Consider the following 17,982-nt stretch of genomic DNA (forward strand, 5'->3'; position numbering starts at 1 on the left):
ACCTAGGCACTAATTAGCGCATTCCTCGGTATCGGCTCGTCACATGACTCACAAGAAAAGACTCAGCAGCGTGGAGTAGGGTGCAGACGTACACTTTCCCCACCTTGAGATATGCCATTGACAACATTTGTTGTTCTCATCGCAGTTCTGGAACTTAGTGTGCTTATACAAAGTAAAGTGATTCGCGCAGTTGATCTCAAGTGTATTTGTGAATGTTGCCAGCAACAAAACAACCAACGAAGCTGAATTAGAGCGACCGTCTCCTGGTATAATTGTTGAAGCGTCCAATACCACAAAGGTAGTTGTGGACAACTGACAAATATAAGTTCTCGACTGCTGAAAGAAAGAAAATGCGCCGTTATTTGCACGAAACCTTGCGCGAACCGGGCAATATTTTATGTTATCTTTCTACATGCGCGTCCCACAGGCTCTGGGAGTGCTACGGAAGCCGCCCGCCCGGCACACAGCGCAATGCTATGGGTTAGTAAGGAAGTCACGAGTATACCTTTAATGCGGCGTCCGGGGAAGTTTCGGGCCTCCCCTTTTCCCAAGGGGGCTTGTGCAGCAGGATCCCCAGAGCCGCTACGTTGGCGAAGCACGCACCCATCAGCAGGAAGGTGCCGCGCAGTCCATACTCGTCGAGCGTCCACTCCAAAAGCTTGGGCATCACCAACGACGTGATGGAGGGTCCGGCGAGGTTCAGACCCAGGGCGATGCCTCGCCACTTGTCGAAGTACCTCGTCACGGCTACGATGCTGCAGCTGTTAACCATGCCCTGGCCAGTTCCTTCGCGCGCAACAGAGGGGAGAAAAATCATCTTACTCTGAGACTGTGGATGACCTGCGAAGCGCACGACGTAGAGTTGACGCAGGATTTTGGGGAAAGGTGCGAACAAGGCATGGTTTTCTTGAATGCTAAAAGTACTCATTAAAAGTACACTAATTAAAAGTACACTCATTAAAAGTACACCCTTTTATTTTCACTAGTTATGCTAAAAAATTAAGAGCCCTTCCACCCCGTGAAGAGGTATGGACAGCAAAGCTGCGGTGCTGAGCCTCCACGTGAGGTTTGACTGGGTCGTAGTCCAAGGGGCGCAAGAAGCAAAACACGTTTGTTTGTAATTTGCGATTGAGCATTGTTCCTGGTTTTTAACTGAAAGTCCAGTCCTGCCCAGTCTCTGCTCCTCGCGCATGCTCAGCACGCCTCTTCACGGGCCGACTTGGCTCCGACGCAGCGGCTCCGACGGCTCCGACGCAAGCGGCTCCGACGCAGCGGCCGACTTGGCTACTGCGCAACTGAGGTGCACACCTGGGCACGCGCCGGTGCCAGTGCGTCTGCCGCGGCCATGACGCAACACAATGCAACACAATCCAACACAATTTACTCTAATCGAATCTAATCCAAATCCAATCCAAGCCAAGCCAATCCAAGCCAATCGAACCCGTTCCAATCTAATGCCAGTCGCTCTTGCGGAGAACGGCCCTTCACGGCAGACACGAAACTGCTCAACCTCGGCCAACTGCTCAACCTTGTAGCTTACGCTACAAAACACAGAGGAATCGTGGGTAGAAATTTATTATAGCGCGGTTATGGTAACCACGGGGCATGCTATATGAAGGCCCTAGGACCTTTTTAATTTCGTTAATTTTGTATGATTTGTTTCATGCCCCGCGTGTGTGTCGCGCAGTTTTACGATTCCGGGGATTTGAGTGGGCTATTCAACGTGGCGCTACGCTCGCTAGCGATTCCTGTCTACATCGCTCTGGGACCGGAGACGATCTGCTGGATCCTAGCCATTTACAGCTTTGCTGTAAAAAGGTGCCTAGTGATATCTAATATCGATTCTACGGACTTGGAAACTGCAGTGGAGGCAGTGCGCAGCATCGCTGTAATAGCTACGTATTATCACTCGAGGTTGGACGACGAAGGGGCACGCAGCTCCCAGTCTGCTGAGCGTCGGCGTCAAGCCCTGATCGAACCACTCCGGATATCCGAAAGTGACGCATACGCAATGAGATCGTCCTCAAAACCAGTTGCTACTGTGATGGTCGTGTACGTGGCCTCGGCAGGGGCACCAGTAAGCAGCATTTGTGTAATAGCTGCGCCTTATCCTCCTGAGACGCGGCTATGACGATTTGGCCAATATATTGGTCAATAGGTAGTGAGGTAATACTCCAATGACAAGGGATTCATCCACATAAAACACCAATGTCCAATAATTTGGACAATTGGACACCTGCTGGCGCCGTCTAGGCAGCATTGGTGAAAATACATCCTTCACTTTCCCGCCAAAACTGCAGTTTTGTTCCAGAATGGTGGCGCTCATGTTCCAGAATGGTGGCGCTCAGAGGCCCGTCTTGCGGTGCCGGCCGAAGACGTAAATACTGTTTCTCGTACTTCTACCTGCTTTCATGGCATAGCATTTATTCTACAATAAACTTAATGCAACAGCGATCCCGCATAATACAAAATTTAAAATGTTCGCGCGCTTATTTTCTTCTCCGCTTCTTTTAATTCTGCGTGTCCAGTACGTTGGACGCCTGGACTTAACACGGAGACTTTGACCGAGCTATTGCGATGGCCTTGTTATGAAAAGCAAACTAGTGCTGTTAGTATTCAGCGGCTTGTGGGCGAAATCGCGTGTCTTTTTTTTTTAGGAGATCGGCCTCACGTGTCTGTTGAGATGGCTAAAGCAATTTTGCGAAGTTTCGCCAAACTGTTGCTGAGACCCTCGCAACTCCAGGGTGTATGGAGGACGAAAGAGAGAAACGAAACAGAGTTCTATCTGCCATCAAAGCATGGCTCGACTATCTCCTGGAAAACCCAAATAAAAGAGCACGAGTCACTTCCCAAGGCCGGAAGATACTGCCAACGCTACCCGTTACAGACTACAGGGTTGCGCTATGAAAACAAGGAAGTTGTTTCGCACCAAATGTCGACTTTTTTTCTCGTTCACAAAGTACAAAAGATGTTTTATAATTGGCCACAGGAAGTGAACGCAACAGCAAAATCTTCTATCAAATACTGTCCCTTCCGAGTTAAACCATCTTTGCACATGAGTTTCAGCGCAGTATCTCCTGTAAATCATTACATGGGGGCCGGGGAAAAAAGATCTCGTAGCTTCCCAGCGTCCAATATGTTGAACATCTCGCTGAGATGAAACTATGATAGCTATTGAAAAACATGTAACGCTTTTGACTTTCATAATCCCACTTACTTACTCTGCAAGTTCCGAAAAAATTTCTGAATCAAAATGCATCCCGGGTCTCAGGAGGTTATCACTATAGATTTGGAATATTTTTTTGGCTATCACTATTCCAGGAAACAGCGTTTTCTTTTTACAACTGCTGCCTCAGCTGCTGGCTGTTTTTCCTCTGGTTTTTGTTGCCTCTTCCGACCAGAATGCCAAAGACTTCTGAGCTCCTTGATGAAATAAAGAAGGAAACGCGTGATTTCAAAGTGCAGTTGGAGAAGAAATTCGAAACTAATCAAGAAAGCTACTTAAAAATGCGGGCTAATTCACCTTGTGAAGGTGGTTGGAAAGCGAAGCTGTAAACGACACCCACAACGACTACCAAAGCGACGTCACTTGAATTGGCACACGTGGCTCTACAAAGAGTCAAACCATAGAAAAGTGGAATGCACTTAACCACACTCTTTATTACATCAAACAGGCATTTTTACTCAGGTTAAATCAATGCATGATTCATGAACGGCGGTTGGTTGTGTTGCATTGGTGAAGCACATGAGTCTAAGCTCTTTTTTTGTTATAAATTAAAGGAAGCACAAGCCCGCTGTTAGGCAGTCTGCCTTCTCCGCCTGCCGCCGCCGGCGGAGTGACGAGATCGGCAGCACAGACGGAGAAGTGCGATGCCATGCGTTGGTGTGAGCTCCTTATAAATTTTACAACTACTAGCGCATGCGCAAGGCGCGCACACAGCGGCTGCATGTGCCGTTGGCCGAGCTTACAGCGGCGCGAGAGGCCGCGTGACGCAATCATGTGGAATTCAGCGTGACCGCTGGGGATAAACCTGCAGATGTGCTTGGTGGTTGGGCCGTCTGCCTCCCCCGTCTCCGCGTGGGCTCGTAGCTCAATGGGTACGACAACGGGCTCTAGCTCCGTTTCTGTATTCGATCCACGTTCGATTCCTGGTGGTGCCAGTATATTATAACTTCTTTTATTTGTTCGCCGAAGTTTTCTGTTGGCACCAACGGTCGCGACAGCACCTTTGGGGGGAAGAGGTGGAAACTTTCGCTTTAAAGAGCTACGAATTTCTGAACGGGTATTTCTAGAAGCCGAAGATTGATCGGGCTGTATATAATCAAAGGAAAGTACCGCTTTGGAGGTGGCTAACGAAAAGGTTGCGGACGAGTCTGAACACTTCAAAACACACACGTCACAGTATAACCATGCACTGGATCACTGCACGACGACAGTGAAACAGCTCATCGTGCTCGGAAAAAACTTGAGTTGCATCTTTTGAATAAAATAGCGTATCAAGAGAGTTTATTTAACCCCCCCCCCCCCTCCGAAATCTTGAAAATGAGGACGCGCTCCAGCTTCTCCAAGCACTCTTTCTGACCTACCTCACCAGTGGATACCCGGCAAGGTGGGGCTTTCCGGAGCTGTCGCAGAAACGGGGAAACCCACAGGGATGCTTATTCTTGAACTTGAATTATTAATTGAACTTTCTCGAAGGATACCGTATTCGGGGGGATGGTCCTGCCGCCGACGGTTGGCATTGGATGGACTTGCTTCAGAGCTTGCCGGTGGCTTGGGCTGCACACACGCAGCCTACAACCAGATGTCAAAGAACGAAGCCGGGCTATTTCCATAAACAAGGCTTATTGAGCGCACCTTTGCTCTGCAATAAACGAGCATAAAACAAGAGTGTCCAAAACGCAGTCAACAAACTGACATGCCCAGTTGAACGTTGGCGAACAGAATGCAGGTGCGAGCATTTATCTTTAAGCATTCTTCTCCCCAAAACTGTCGATTATATCGAGAACCTTGCCTATCAAACAAGAACAGTCTGAATTGCTGAAGACATGACGAAAGTATTTGCCTATTACAGAACATTGTGCGGCGCTGTACACGACAAAAACAGCAAATGCACGCGCAGCTCGAAAAGGAAAACACAGCTATGTGAGGCCCAACGCTTGTAACGAAACATAACAGGGCATGTCCATGGCAGTATTATTTGTAGACCCTAGAGGATGCTCTGGGGGAAACGGCTACTGGTAGAAATGTATGTGCAGCCTCGGCAGTTGTGACGCGAGAACAACATACAATGAATAAAACCTAGCTAAATACAGCAAAACTGTAAAACCGAGCCTGTCGTGCAAGCGTGCAACTTTGAAAGTACACAGGCGCGCGCACTCGTCAAGAAGCTCTCCACGCCATCGGTACTGTGTCGACGATATCATCTACGCAATCCCGTTGGCATCTTGACGGTCCTACACAAGCGGAGACCGGCGGCTGCCTATATGATGGACTATGGAAGGACGCATGCAATGTCAGATCATCGTCACGTAACATTTTGTGAACGCACTTGGAGTCGTCGCTCAGATGCGTCGCCGGGTAATAGCGTCTACATGGCTGAAAGGAAAGGAAGTAGTGGCGAAACCATCCGCGTCTTCTGAGCGAAGTTCAGAAGCGCTCGTCTCGCAGCATTCTGCTTGGACACGTGACGCCGTATCTGAGTTCCTGTTGTACCAAACACTGAAAGTAGCAGTAAACGTACGTAAAATTTGTCCAGGTAACACTAGTAAAACCTTGATTATAATGATAGAGTTCGCAGTATTCGTAATTTTCTTGCTTTGAGCAGCCTTGCGCCATATTTTTCTCGTAGCAGGAAGCGTCCAGGCATGCTCTCTAGCCTTGGCGGCGTTGCACGCTATGTATGACACGGAGTATGAATGAGTGTGCTTTGTGCTCATTCCTGGACTGTTTGGATAACAGGTGAAGTTACGCGCTCTGCTTAAGAGGAAGACGCCCGTCGAGAGCTTTGGCGCGCGGACGGGAGTCGATACGACGGCTTTGAGCCTTACCACTGGTTAACGCTTGCAGCTTCTAGGTTAGCATCGGTGTTCGCAACCTTAAATCAGTGAAGCCGGGATAATTTCTTGTTTGCTTGATTTTTTTTTTAAATTGGCCACGTGGCACCGTCAGTCGCTTGACCCACCCCGCATTGCGGAGTTGGCAGAGCCACGGGAAATTCGAAATTTAATTTGATTACACTGTAAATATACGCTTTAATAGTCGTTGACTTTTTTTTACTAGGAAAAATTGCAGTTCGTTTCTTCTCATGGTCTGGTTCTTGGTTTTTCGGACACTGGTGACACAACGTTGGTGCCGGCATCAGTGCCATTTCGGTGTCAGGGCCGTTTCGGTGTGATGGTGTCAGTTCCAAGCCCGCTAGCGACTGCCAGCCGAACATTCAATCGCCGACAGGGCGTACTACAAACTTCGCTGCACAGGCGCGGTGCCTGCTGAATTCACGCATTACTTCTTTCCTCCCAGCCGCAGTACTACTACCGCCCTTTCTACATTTGAGATACTGCTGCGCGTATTACAGAATCCGGCAAGCCTTCGTATCTGGCTGCCTCTGTCGTAGCTTGCAGAAGCCAGCGGTGACGTATTTCCATGGACGCTTGATCATCGCGGCTCCCAGCGGACCTCTAGCAGCCACGGAAATATCGACTAATGAGACTAAACGCTATCGCGTCAAAAACTGTGCGCAAGGGATGAGACTATGACGAGAGAGAGGAAGGGCTGCGTCTGTCCTGTCTCTTGTCGTAGTCACGTCTTTTACGAGAACTTTTAACACGATAGCGTTTTAAGTGCGAATGCACTTTATAAGCGACCCCAAACCTTCCACCGCCGGTGGCGGCGGCGGCGGCGTCCGCAGTCCTCCTCTCCCTAGCAACGGCGTGGAGCGGAGAGGAGCGTCGGTAGCAACGGCGCAGTGACGTCACTCACCACGTGACGACACGCCCCTCACCACTCCTCGCGGCGCGACGGCGTGCGCGCGCGCGTCCCTCTCCCTTCCCCGCGCCGTGACGTCACACACTCCACCCCTCTCCCCGGCAGCTGCCGTGCGCCGCTGCGTGTCACTTTCCCTCCCCGCGCCGTGACGTCACGCACCCGCACCTCCTCTCCCCTCGCTCGGCTGCAGCTGCCGTGCGCCGCTGCGCGCGTCCCTCTCCCCTTGCGCTCGCCTCCTCTCTCAGCCACCTGGCTCGGTGCGCTCGGCGCGGCCTGCCCCCCTATATATGCAGCGATAAACTGCCAGACCTCCGTGGGTCGGCTCGCGCGCGCTCTCTCGCTAGTCTCCTGGCTCGCTCTGCTCCAGTTTAGACCGTTCGCTGGCTGGGCGCCTCTCAAGGCGATGTCAGAATTACTACGCCGTGTACTCTCGGCGCAAGAAATGCATTCGCACTTCCTCACGATTCCCTTCGGGGAGGTGGGGGCAATTTTTTTAGGCTCATTTCTAGATTTTTTCGTGGCTGCAACCCGTCCGCTATCAACAGCACTGATAAAGCGTCCGCGGAAATGTGTCATCGCTGCCTCGCGGAAGCTACGCCGAGGCAGCCAGATGCGAGGGCTCGATTAAATCTGAAGTATGACGAAGCGGCAGCAGCAATGCGGAAAGAAAGAGAATGATATTACAGCGAAGTCGAAAGAAAGCATACGCATTTGCAGCAGGTGCCGCGCCCGTGCAGTGATGTTCGTTGTAGGCCATTATGGCGATAGCCTGTTCGGCACACAAGCTTCGTGGTGGTAACCACAACTGGCGCCCTCAAACCAAAGCGCCTCTCTAGGTGAGGTTAAAAATATTAATGTTTAGCGGTCTTACGTCACGAGGACACCCGTGAGCCATGAAGCACGCCGTGGTTGAGGGCCCTGGAATAAATTTAGACTACATGGAGATCTTAACGTGCGCTGAAATCTCCACGAGGAGGCGTTGTTTTTGTTTCCTGCTCTGATCAGGGAAATGGCCGGCATGGCCGGGGATCGAACTGGCGCTCAAGGGCGCAGCAGCTCAATCCCTTACCACTGAGCCACCGCTTTCTTTTTGTTGAAGGTGTTTTATTCCAGGATCCCCAAAGATCTTACTGACGTCATATCTGTCATGAAAATGACATCGCCAGAAAAAGTTCCATTGATGCGGTGGCGCCAGGATTCGAGCCGGGGTCTCAGTCGCAGCAAGGAGAGCTGATAGACGCTTTACCCAATGTGCTATGAGCTGAAGCGTAGACTGTCGTATGAACGTGCCCTATATCCTTCCTATAACCTGCTCCATTTAGGTGGTGTCGTCTCAGAGAGATGAAGCGAAGTAGTGCCTCATGATGCTAATGAGCGTCGATAGCTGGCGCCAGCGGAGCTCGTCGCAACGCAACCGTCTGCCGTACTAAGAGTAGCAGGGATGTGGTGGTCACACATTTGTCAAGGCGACGCGCCAGCAGGTCGTCGCTCGCCAAGTACACCCACAAGACAGCTCCGCCAATCAAGCACTTTCTCTGCAGCGGACCGTGAGTTCACGAAACGATTCGCTGCAACCCGTTCGGTTTTGTTCGCATGGTTTGCGAGCGCGTGTGGTTTTATTCGGGGCTACGCAATATACCGGTGCGTGCAATCCAGTGTCTGAAGTTGACAGGTCTGACGGGGTCATACCGACGGAATATAAGACGTGGTGTGCAAGTTCATATCGATGCAGCGTAAACTTTCAGCTGATCCTGTGAAGGCACATTTCACATTCGTGTTTTACCGTTTCCTATGAAAGCGGGATCAACCACATTTTTTTCCTTTATTGCCTTTTCAGAAAGGAAAAGAAACATGCACACATCTGTGAGCTGATAAATACACGTCAGTCTGACTTAGGCTGACGCTGGTGCTTCAGTACTCTTTCATTTCAAAAGTTGTTCGAAAATAAGCCTCCACTCGGGTTCAGCAAATTGTACTTTATACATTTCTGCCAACAGATGCATTCATTTCTTAAAATATTCCGATATTATTCTTAGATCAACATCGCTATATCTTACGGCCAATCAATTCCGCCACGTGACGCGCAATCCTAACGGCCTGACGGTGTCATATGGAATACTATTCTCATTTTGACCGAGAGAAACCTTATACCCTGATCATCCAGCGGGAATTCTTTTTTAATTGTTCGTTGCAGAATGTCCCAAAAGAACACGGTCCCACAACAATGTAAAAAGACATGCTCAATCGTCTCCGGTTTTTTATAGACAAACCAGTGCAGTCCTCAGGTGACAAACAACTGTTTCTTCTCAATCCATGTCTTAACCTCGAGAGTGCCCGTGTGCATTTTGAAAAATAATTTTTTACGCCAGATGGAACAAACATGTTATTTACCTTTTTTTAATATGTACCGCTCGATCACCAGGGTGTACACATTTCTATACAATGGTATAGGCAACGCTATGTCTACAATATCTTCGTACAGCTCTTTTCTCGTGACTGTACTCAAGTAATCAAGTCAAAACCTTGCAGTAAGGAAACGAAAATACAAAACATTTTTTTGGAAATAGCCACGTACTCCGCCGAGCAAATAATCTGCGGTCACAGCATAATCTGATAACACAGATCCTAGCGTTAATTGACAGACCAAGCGAAGAAAAGGATCTGTAACATATCTAAGAAAAATAAATCGATTAACCGCTTGCCTCAAAAATAGGTGAGACCGCCCTCGCGGACCTAGTTCTTTCCCAAGTTGAACCCCAAACGAACACTGGAAGTACCCGATGAATCCTCTGCACATTCACTCGTAAACAGTGCAATACTTGAAGCACGTGCAAAGCTTGCTTACAAGAAATAAATTGCAGACAGTGGCACGTGCAAACACAGACAGTCCCCACCCTTTCCACTTGTCAGCCTTTTCGCGAAGCATAGCAGCTTGCTCCCGCCAAAACGGCTCGCTGTCCTGATAGTATAACAACGGCACCCACAAGTGTTGAACAGGGCTGGTTACCCACTGCATGTTGGCAAATAGGCCTGGAGTTGCAGGCCAGTTGTCATGCGAAAACCTTAATCCCAGTTAACCGAGCTACCGCTATCTTCACAGAAGCTGTTAGCGACTTGTGCAACCTACAGTCCACTTTCGGAATTTGTACAGAAGGCGGCCACGTCACGAGCGTAAGATAATACCTTTACTTCCGCCTCTGAAGTTGAAAATCTTCGATGCGATTGCTCCTGATTACACTCAAACAAGAATAATCAATATATATATATATATATATATATATATATATATATATATAGAGAGAGAGAGAGAGAGAGAGAGCGAATCAGAATAGGAAATGAGGGGCTCGTAGAAAATAACACAGAAATAAGGGTTGGCACTCAAGAAAACGTCGGAAAGCAAAGGGGAGGTTCTGGAGGTCGTGGGTTCGGATCCCACCTGGCGGGCATTTTTTCTCCGTTTTCTTTCTTTCTTTCCAAATTCTTTATCTGTTTCAATGACCTAATACAACCTCCCCTTTGCTTTCCGAGGTTTTCTTGACTGCCAACCCTTATTTCTGTGTTATATATATATATATATATATATATATATATATATACTCACGAGCACGTTCGCAAACGAATGCGAGTTGAACGATCTGTGCCGCAGGGGTGCATATATATATATATACATATATATATATATATATATATATATATATATATCAAGGTTGCAGTCGTCATTGCCAGTGCTATTCGGCTTTTTTCGAAATATATAATAGGGCCGAATGACGTGTGCTTGTCACGTTTCTTTGATTCATTGATAAATAAGCGAAAATATAAGTCGAGAAAAAATCCGCTGTTTTCCGGGAGCGGGACTCGAACCCACATCTCCGCATAACCGGTGCGGTGCGTTAACCAATTACGCTATCCCCACAGCGGCTTCTCTCTCGACTTTAAAGCAGGGGTTTATATTTACAAGAGCTCTGAGGCCGGTCAACTAGCGCCGCCCCTCGACTACCGCGGGAGACGTAGAACGTCTTCTTTCCCAGCGGCCGCCACGTAGAACGTGGTCGGAGGTCGGGGTTAGCAATTGGCATATCCGAACTGCTGGAGCCAGTGCCTCGTAATGCATGTAGCAGAACAGAGAAATACGGGACGAGGGACTCGGTAAAGATACATATCAAGGTTGCAGTCGTCATTGCCAGTGCTATTCGGCTTTTTTCGAAATATATAATAGGGCCGAATGACGTGTGCTTGTCTTTTTGACGTTTATATATATATATATATATATATATATATATATATATATATATATACGGAATAGACGCGGGCTTAAGGGGCACCCCTGCGGCACAGATCGTTCAACTCGTATTCGTTTGCGAACGTGCTCGTTTACTATCGAGCATGTAGGACAATTACTTTAGGCCATTGGAACACCTTTCCAGAACGAGTACCGGAAGGTCATGTGGAACACGATTGAATGCTGTTTCGAAATCCAACCGGATCATGGCAACACAACCTCCTGTGGCATGACAACACTCTAGAACACATCACGCCTCATGCGTGTTAGAGGATATGGTTCTTCCTTTTATGCCACATGTTTGGTGGGGCCCTACGGAGTCTCTCATAACTATCTGCAGCCTTCTTGCCAGTATTTTCATAAAACTTTTATAGTTCACATTTGCTAATCATATGGAACGACAACGTGTGACCTGTTCGAGCTTCTTAGCATCTTCTGCTTTAGGGATAAGTACGGTATGAAAGGTTGAGAAAGATAGAGGGAGGGTCTTAAGTCATTCAGCTTCCTTAAAAACGTTTGACAACAGCGGAGAAACCTCATTCTTCCATTTCTTGTAAAACGCCGCCGTTAACCCGTCTGGGCCCGGCTACCTACCGGGATTCCGGTCTTCTATGGCTTTTTCTATCTCATTAACTGTAATGGGCTGTGCTAATAACACCACTGAGCCACAGCGGCATGTTTAGCATCGTAACTGATGCCAGTACGAACATTGGGTCATTCAGGTACAACAGGTGGCAGAAGATTTAGATCGGTCTCTCAAAGAACAAGGAAGGACTAGATGATGAGCAGAAACGAGCTAGAAAACCCCAGTATATACCGCCAAATTACAGCAATTTACAAAATACTTTTTGACGTTCCCGCAGTTCTGTCTGTGCCTCAAGCTCCGTTTGGAAGACGAGGGAGGGCACCACACGGCCAAGTTAAAAATCACTCTGAGAATTGGTGCAGATGTCTCCCAGAAAACAGTCGCGTAAAGATGTTCGGCATGGCTCTAGACTCAAGCGACAGAGCCGATCTCCCAAATGCGAAAACGGAGATATTTTTCAACCGATTGCCTACATTACGAAATGCCTAACCAGGAAAATTGCAGGAATTACAAAAGACACGACAAGACTCATGAAGCACTGATAGTGATCTGCGTATCGCACAGCTTATATACTGCAGCATTAACTTACTTGCACAGAATAAAATCAAATGAACACCATCTTCAGGACAACATAGAAAGCAGCCCTAAACCTCGCAATTTTTACCGTGAAACGAACCGACGACTAGTACCCACCAGCATAATAGAAAGGTTACTGAGAGACGGGTCTAGAAGAAGGGGAAGGCCATTAACTTAATAGAGGGACAAAATAAGGAAGTATAGACGTAAAGAATCGACTCGGGCAACGCAGGACGAGGCGGGTAAAAGTCAGTGGCAGAAGCCTTCGTCCTGAAGTCGACCTAAATAGACTGTTGATCATGATGGTGATGAAGAATCAGAGATGCGCAAATTTGGTCCTAATACCACCTTTGAGGAAATCAGATAAACCACTTGCGTAGCTCATAAAACTTTCCTGTGCCAAAAACATGGATCCAAACATACACAAGGACGGGCGTTATGGAAGGATCTAGTTCATTGAAGGATAGTTCGAAAATCATGAGAACACAGAATACACCGACTCCGGGATCTCGAAAGTACCAGGCAGAAATTGTATTTGTTGATAACTCTGGCCATCTTTGTGGCTGCATGACCCTCCTACATACAGGAACAAAGAAGCAGTAGTTGGAGCCATCCACTTGGCGAACTGACTAGCGGAAGTCTCGAGTGGAAGCGTCAGCATCATTACTCACTCTCAAAGGACATTAGACTGTTGCTGCACGCAGAGTACCTGAGTGCTTCCGTACTTTCACCCACAATGAAGAAAGTTAACGCCGCGTGGACACCTGGACACAAGGCCCTGGAAGAGAACGAGGCACCAATAAGGAGGCATGCGAACGGTGCTCCCTGCGACAAAGACTACCGCGCTCCCCTCCCCGAAAAATGCTATGAACTACTCCTCAATCCTCAACTACAACACAATCCTTCCCCCTCCCACAAGGTAATGCCGAAGGATCGCCAACTCTGTCGAGGACGAATCTACAAAAGTATCTACAAAATCTATATAGGCGAAGAGATTAGGTGGGAACATCAGATATTTACTTAAACTGTACTAAACAAGAGGGATCATCTATCCTGATCCATGCAACGTAGCCATGTCTACGGGTATGCCCCTGGGAGAACGATTGAAGCATTAAGTATTCCACTTCTAAGAAGACACGGGGGGTAACTTAGACCAGCTCGTTATTTCAAGGTCCGCTTAAGCTGATTGATACGGCAAGAGAAAAAGCTGCTGCACCTGGGGCCCTGAACTTCAGGTTCCACTGATGAGATATTTACCATCCGTTACCCCTTCTCCAAAAACCCTACTATAGCTTCCTCAACAAACATGTTCCCTTTTTATATTAGCAAAAACGCAAAAACGATGAATCCGGCTAATAAACATTTTCAAACACTAACAGTGTCGCCTTTTAACTAAAACTGGCTAAAACCCCGCAGCCGCAATACTTCACGCTCACATCAGAGCCACAGAAGCTCAGAGGGCCTCTGTCTCTCCTTGCTGGTAGTATTGCTCTCTTGGCTGACCTTCAGTTTTCGTGAAGCATTCATAATAAAAGCAGCAACTTCGTTCCTGAAATCTCCCTTGGCGTCGAAGTAACGCTATTCCGTCGTACATCTTAAGATCCATACGTAGAGGTCGTCTGCAACTTTATTTCTTGTCAAAAACAAAAAAAATAACACTACGTAGCCCAACACCAGGCTCCACTTTGCTTATTTTCGATAGTTCTTAGAGTGAAATTAGTTCTTTTCGTAGAATTATAAGGTAATGTTTACTAGCAAAACCAAAGACGAGATATCGGCACTTTTAACATCAACTCAGACATTCATAGCTTATCACTAAAGCATAGTTTACACCGCAGTGGATGCTAGCGTCATCGTGCTTCGTATCGTCGAAAGCTTGAAAGATATTTTAGCATTTCTGTGGGCTACATGTATTAGAAAAAGATAAACAGTTGGATGCCCCAACAGGCCCCCCAGGTGATTAGGCATTTGCAAAAACCCAACAGCTCCTTTTAATGCTTTGGTGTGTGTATATATCATTAGTGAGCCCTTACGCTTTCGCATAAACGTTTTGTAAGCACACGGCTCAAAGAGCACTTTACCCGCAAAAGTTGCATTCCGAGCAGTGTCACAAGCATTGGACGCATTATCACCCCACTTTAACACATTTAGTAGTTTTGCGAGTTTGCTCCTATAAAGAGCGCAGCTAGAGTCTATGAACCAAACTACGAGTGTATTGCTACACCTAGCTCATCGTTTCAATTGAAAACATTCCCACTTATATGTCCCACTTATGCCCTTTCTTGTCGCGTATACTTTATTCTTTGCGATTTATATTATGCGCTTTTTTAACAGCACTGCTGTTTAAGCAGGAGGCTGGGCCAGCGAACGTCCGCAGGAAAACCTCCCTGAGCGAAAGCGTCATCGTTCGTGTCGCCACCGCAGCTTCACCATCTCTTTCACTCACCGCGCTCGAGCGGACCCGTGTCGCACTAGTCGAACGCACGATACAAGTTGTACAAGCTCGGTTTTGGAAACGCGTCGCGGGTTGGCTCACTCTATCGCTTTCTGCGAGGAGTGGTGCAATTTTGAGTGCGTAAAGAGAAAAATTATTGCCAAAATTTAGGGAGCGAAAAGGCCGAGAAGCGATAACGTTAATAAATTTTTAATTAGCGTCCCACACGCCAGGCCACACAAGCCGAACGGCAGCCACCGAACGAGTTCAAGAAAATGGCTGCGGCCTATCTCAGCTGACATCAGATATGCAAAGTAAGAACTTGGCTTTAGTCTGGTTGAGTCTTGGTTTCGCTTGGTTAACCTTTGATGTAGCTGCATTGCCGACCACGGCTCAACGCTGTTTGGTCCCGTGCAACGCACACGGATAAAGGCCCGGTGAACCGGGCGTTTGCCGGGTTCAACACAGCGTTCATTCTCGGCGAACGCGCCCTTCCTCTTCGCCGGGCGCGAGACGAGTCAGGTAGCCCGAGACGACTCACCGGCGCATGCGTGGGAGGCTGCGGGGGTGGTCGGCTGCCAGTCAGCTAATCGCCCGCAGCGGCCGCCGCTCGTGCTGACCACTACTGAAAACGGAACCTTGTGCGCTTCGCCGAAGGCGGGCCCGGCGAATCAGGCGATGTGCTTTGAGTTGTGTGTCGCCGGGGGTGTCTCCGGTCAAAAGGTTAACTTGCGCATCCTTCGTGACACCGCTTGACGAAACTAGTACACCTTCGCTTTAAAATTTTGAGCAAACGCTCTTCCCGTTGCGCCCTCCGCTACTCTTGGAGCTTCACCGCAAAGTCGGTGGGACGCGTGCATAGTACATACTTCATTGACCGAGTGTTTTAATGACCGAGGGCTAACGGCGACACCACGCAGAACACTTGGCCGAGTCTCCAAGCCTAACCACGCATAACCTCAGCGGAACCAAGAATGAGCTAGGTGGGGCCGCCAGATTCACTGTTTGAACAATGTTCGCGCCACTAGTGGGAATCTGCCTAATTTTTATTATTGAAAGAGAAAAAAAGCCTATTGAACTTACCGCTCGCCAGTGCCAGAGTGAATATCAGGAATGTTGGTGAGTTTGCAAATAGGGAAATGCAGAAACCAACGGACATCATAACACCCCCGAGAACCATAGTTTTTCGGACACCGAATGCTTGTATCAAAGCACCTGCCACAATGCCTGAATAAAAAAATACAAAAACAAGAAAAGCCATTATTTGTTGCTGTTATTGAAAATACGTCGTAACGACATTTGCCGGCTCAACACATGTGTATCACTCTGAGTAGGTAAAACAGGCGCACATGCTTTCTAAAGAAATCGGCCCCCTTGCACTCTGAGCTTCTCCCAAAGGACCGCATGAAACGAAATGCCGATCGGGAATTCTTCCAAGCTCAAGGGGGGGGGGGGGGAGGGGGGGGGGGGCGATGCGAGCGCGCCATCGTATCGGATGTGCCGCTCACCGGCTCCGACAATTTTCGTTCGGAACCCCAGAGCACTTCTTCGAACCTCCGAGAAAATCTCTCCACCATCACCGGAAGGTGATCCGGTTCATCTGGATGCCACGTTTCAGCAGGTGGGCCCCTCCAACTTTTTTTACTGGCGATTTACGTCTCGACCACGCCGGAGGCGTCTCTAGGATTAACGGCCATGGCGCCTCCCGGTAGAAAGGACGGCTGGCCCCGCACCGCAGCCGCAACCGTGGCGGACACCCATACTTTATTAAAACGGGCTCAAGAACTGAAACCCTTCCCGTTCCACCGAGGTATAACGGGTAAATTAAAAAATTGAAAATGGATGTATGGATTTAAAATTAAAAAAAAAACGTAAAAAGGTAATTAAACAAGATGATTACACAGAAAATGACTTACTGAAGAACAATGGTAAATACAAACGATCTAAAGGCTATTGTCGCGTTATTTGCCGCTGACTTTGTTTCTGCGTGTGAGTGAAATTGTGACAAAATATTTGAGGGGTTAGTATTGTTGAATATTAGCGTTAACTAGTATTGTCATTTCTTCTAAAATTTTTAATGTTTTGTATGTTTTATTAGCTCCGGTTTCCTTCTTACGAGATAATTTCTATGAATATCAAGAAGTTGTTCTCTGTGTTTGTTTGTTATTGGGCAGTCAGATATGATCCTCACAGCATGGTTTGGAACTCTATCCCGACTTCGGACAGCCCACCGGAATTGCGCCAATCCTTCAAGAGCGCCGCGCTTACTGCCGCGGTCGCTCGTCGAGAGCAGGCGAGCGACGCACTTAGGGTTGCTTCCGCCGACGCGCGGTGCCTGGCCGCAGCTGCCGACGCGGACTCTGGCGCCTGCTCGTCAACAATTTCGCCGCCTGCGACGGGCTCCGCGGGCCCGCAGCGGCGGCCCAAGAGGCCTTTGTGGCATCCTCAACCCCTGCCGAAGCCGAAAGCAACGGACTCCGTCGTTGTACTCAAACCCCGGACTCAGCTGTCCCTCGCCGACGCTTTCCCCGAGAACGGGGCTGGTCGCGCGCTCATCGCCCACATTGGAGCGACCGCTACACGGCTAGTCACTGTTGTAATGTTGCGGGAACAAAATCACATCTTAGTCTACACCTCACACCTGCACATAGCGGACAAACTTATCGGTAAGTTTGCGGTTCCCTCACTCGCCGGACCGGTGCCCCTGTTCGGGTACTTGCGCGCGGACACTCAAGACTCCTGTAATGGAGTGGGGACGGTGGGCAGCGCCGACACCGAAGCCGCACTTCGTGAGGGTCTTTACTGGCCTGAAGGCGAGATTCTACATGTCCGGCGACTGGGCACCTCTAATAAGGTGCGCCTTACCTTTTCCGGCAAGGTGAAGCCCAGGTACGCCTCCTACGACGGCCTACTGATCCCGGTGCAGCCGTACAAAAAAACTGTGCCAGCATGCGGTCGGTGCGGCTCTGTTGGGCATCGACCCGGCGCCTGTACCGGCCCCAAACGAGACCTTTGCGGCATCTGCGGAAAGGCGGTGCCTCTCACGGATGGCACCCGTGCCCCACATGAGTGTACTCCCAGGTGTGCTCTGTGTGCTGGTTCCCACGTCACCGGGGACC

At 48.7% G+C, this 17,982-nt stretch overlaps 1 protein-coding gene across 2 annotated transcripts in view; it reads right to left on the minus strand.

The window, feature by feature from the left end:
• LOC144145838 (monocarboxylate transporter 6-like) overlaps positions 1-17,982 on the minus strand; it is a 51,545-nt gene that overhangs the window by 7,121 nt on the left and 26,442 nt on the right. The window contains exons 3-4 of one of the 2 annotated variants that reach the window (XM_077677603.1): positions 15,947-16,090; positions 506-786 (exon numbers count right to left, since the gene is read on the minus strand). In XM_077677603.1, the coding sequence (XP_077533729.1) occupies positions 506-786; positions 15,947-16,090 (425 nt within the window). Of the gene's footprint in view, positions 1-505; positions 787-4,558; positions 4,866-15,946; positions 16,091-17,982 lie in introns of those variants that run through there. The other variant, XM_077677604.1, reaches the window with a different exon arrangement.

This window comes from Haemaphysalis longicornis, unplaced genomic scaffold (genome assembly GCF_048455015.1).
Source record: "Haemaphysalis longicornis isolate Haplotype H1 unplaced genomic scaffold, Haemaphysalis longicornis Haplotype H1 scaffold_7, whole genome shotgun sequence".
NCBI classification, from domain to species: Eukaryota; Metazoa; Arthropoda; class Arachnida; order Ixodida; family Ixodidae; genus Haemaphysalis; species Haemaphysalis longicornis.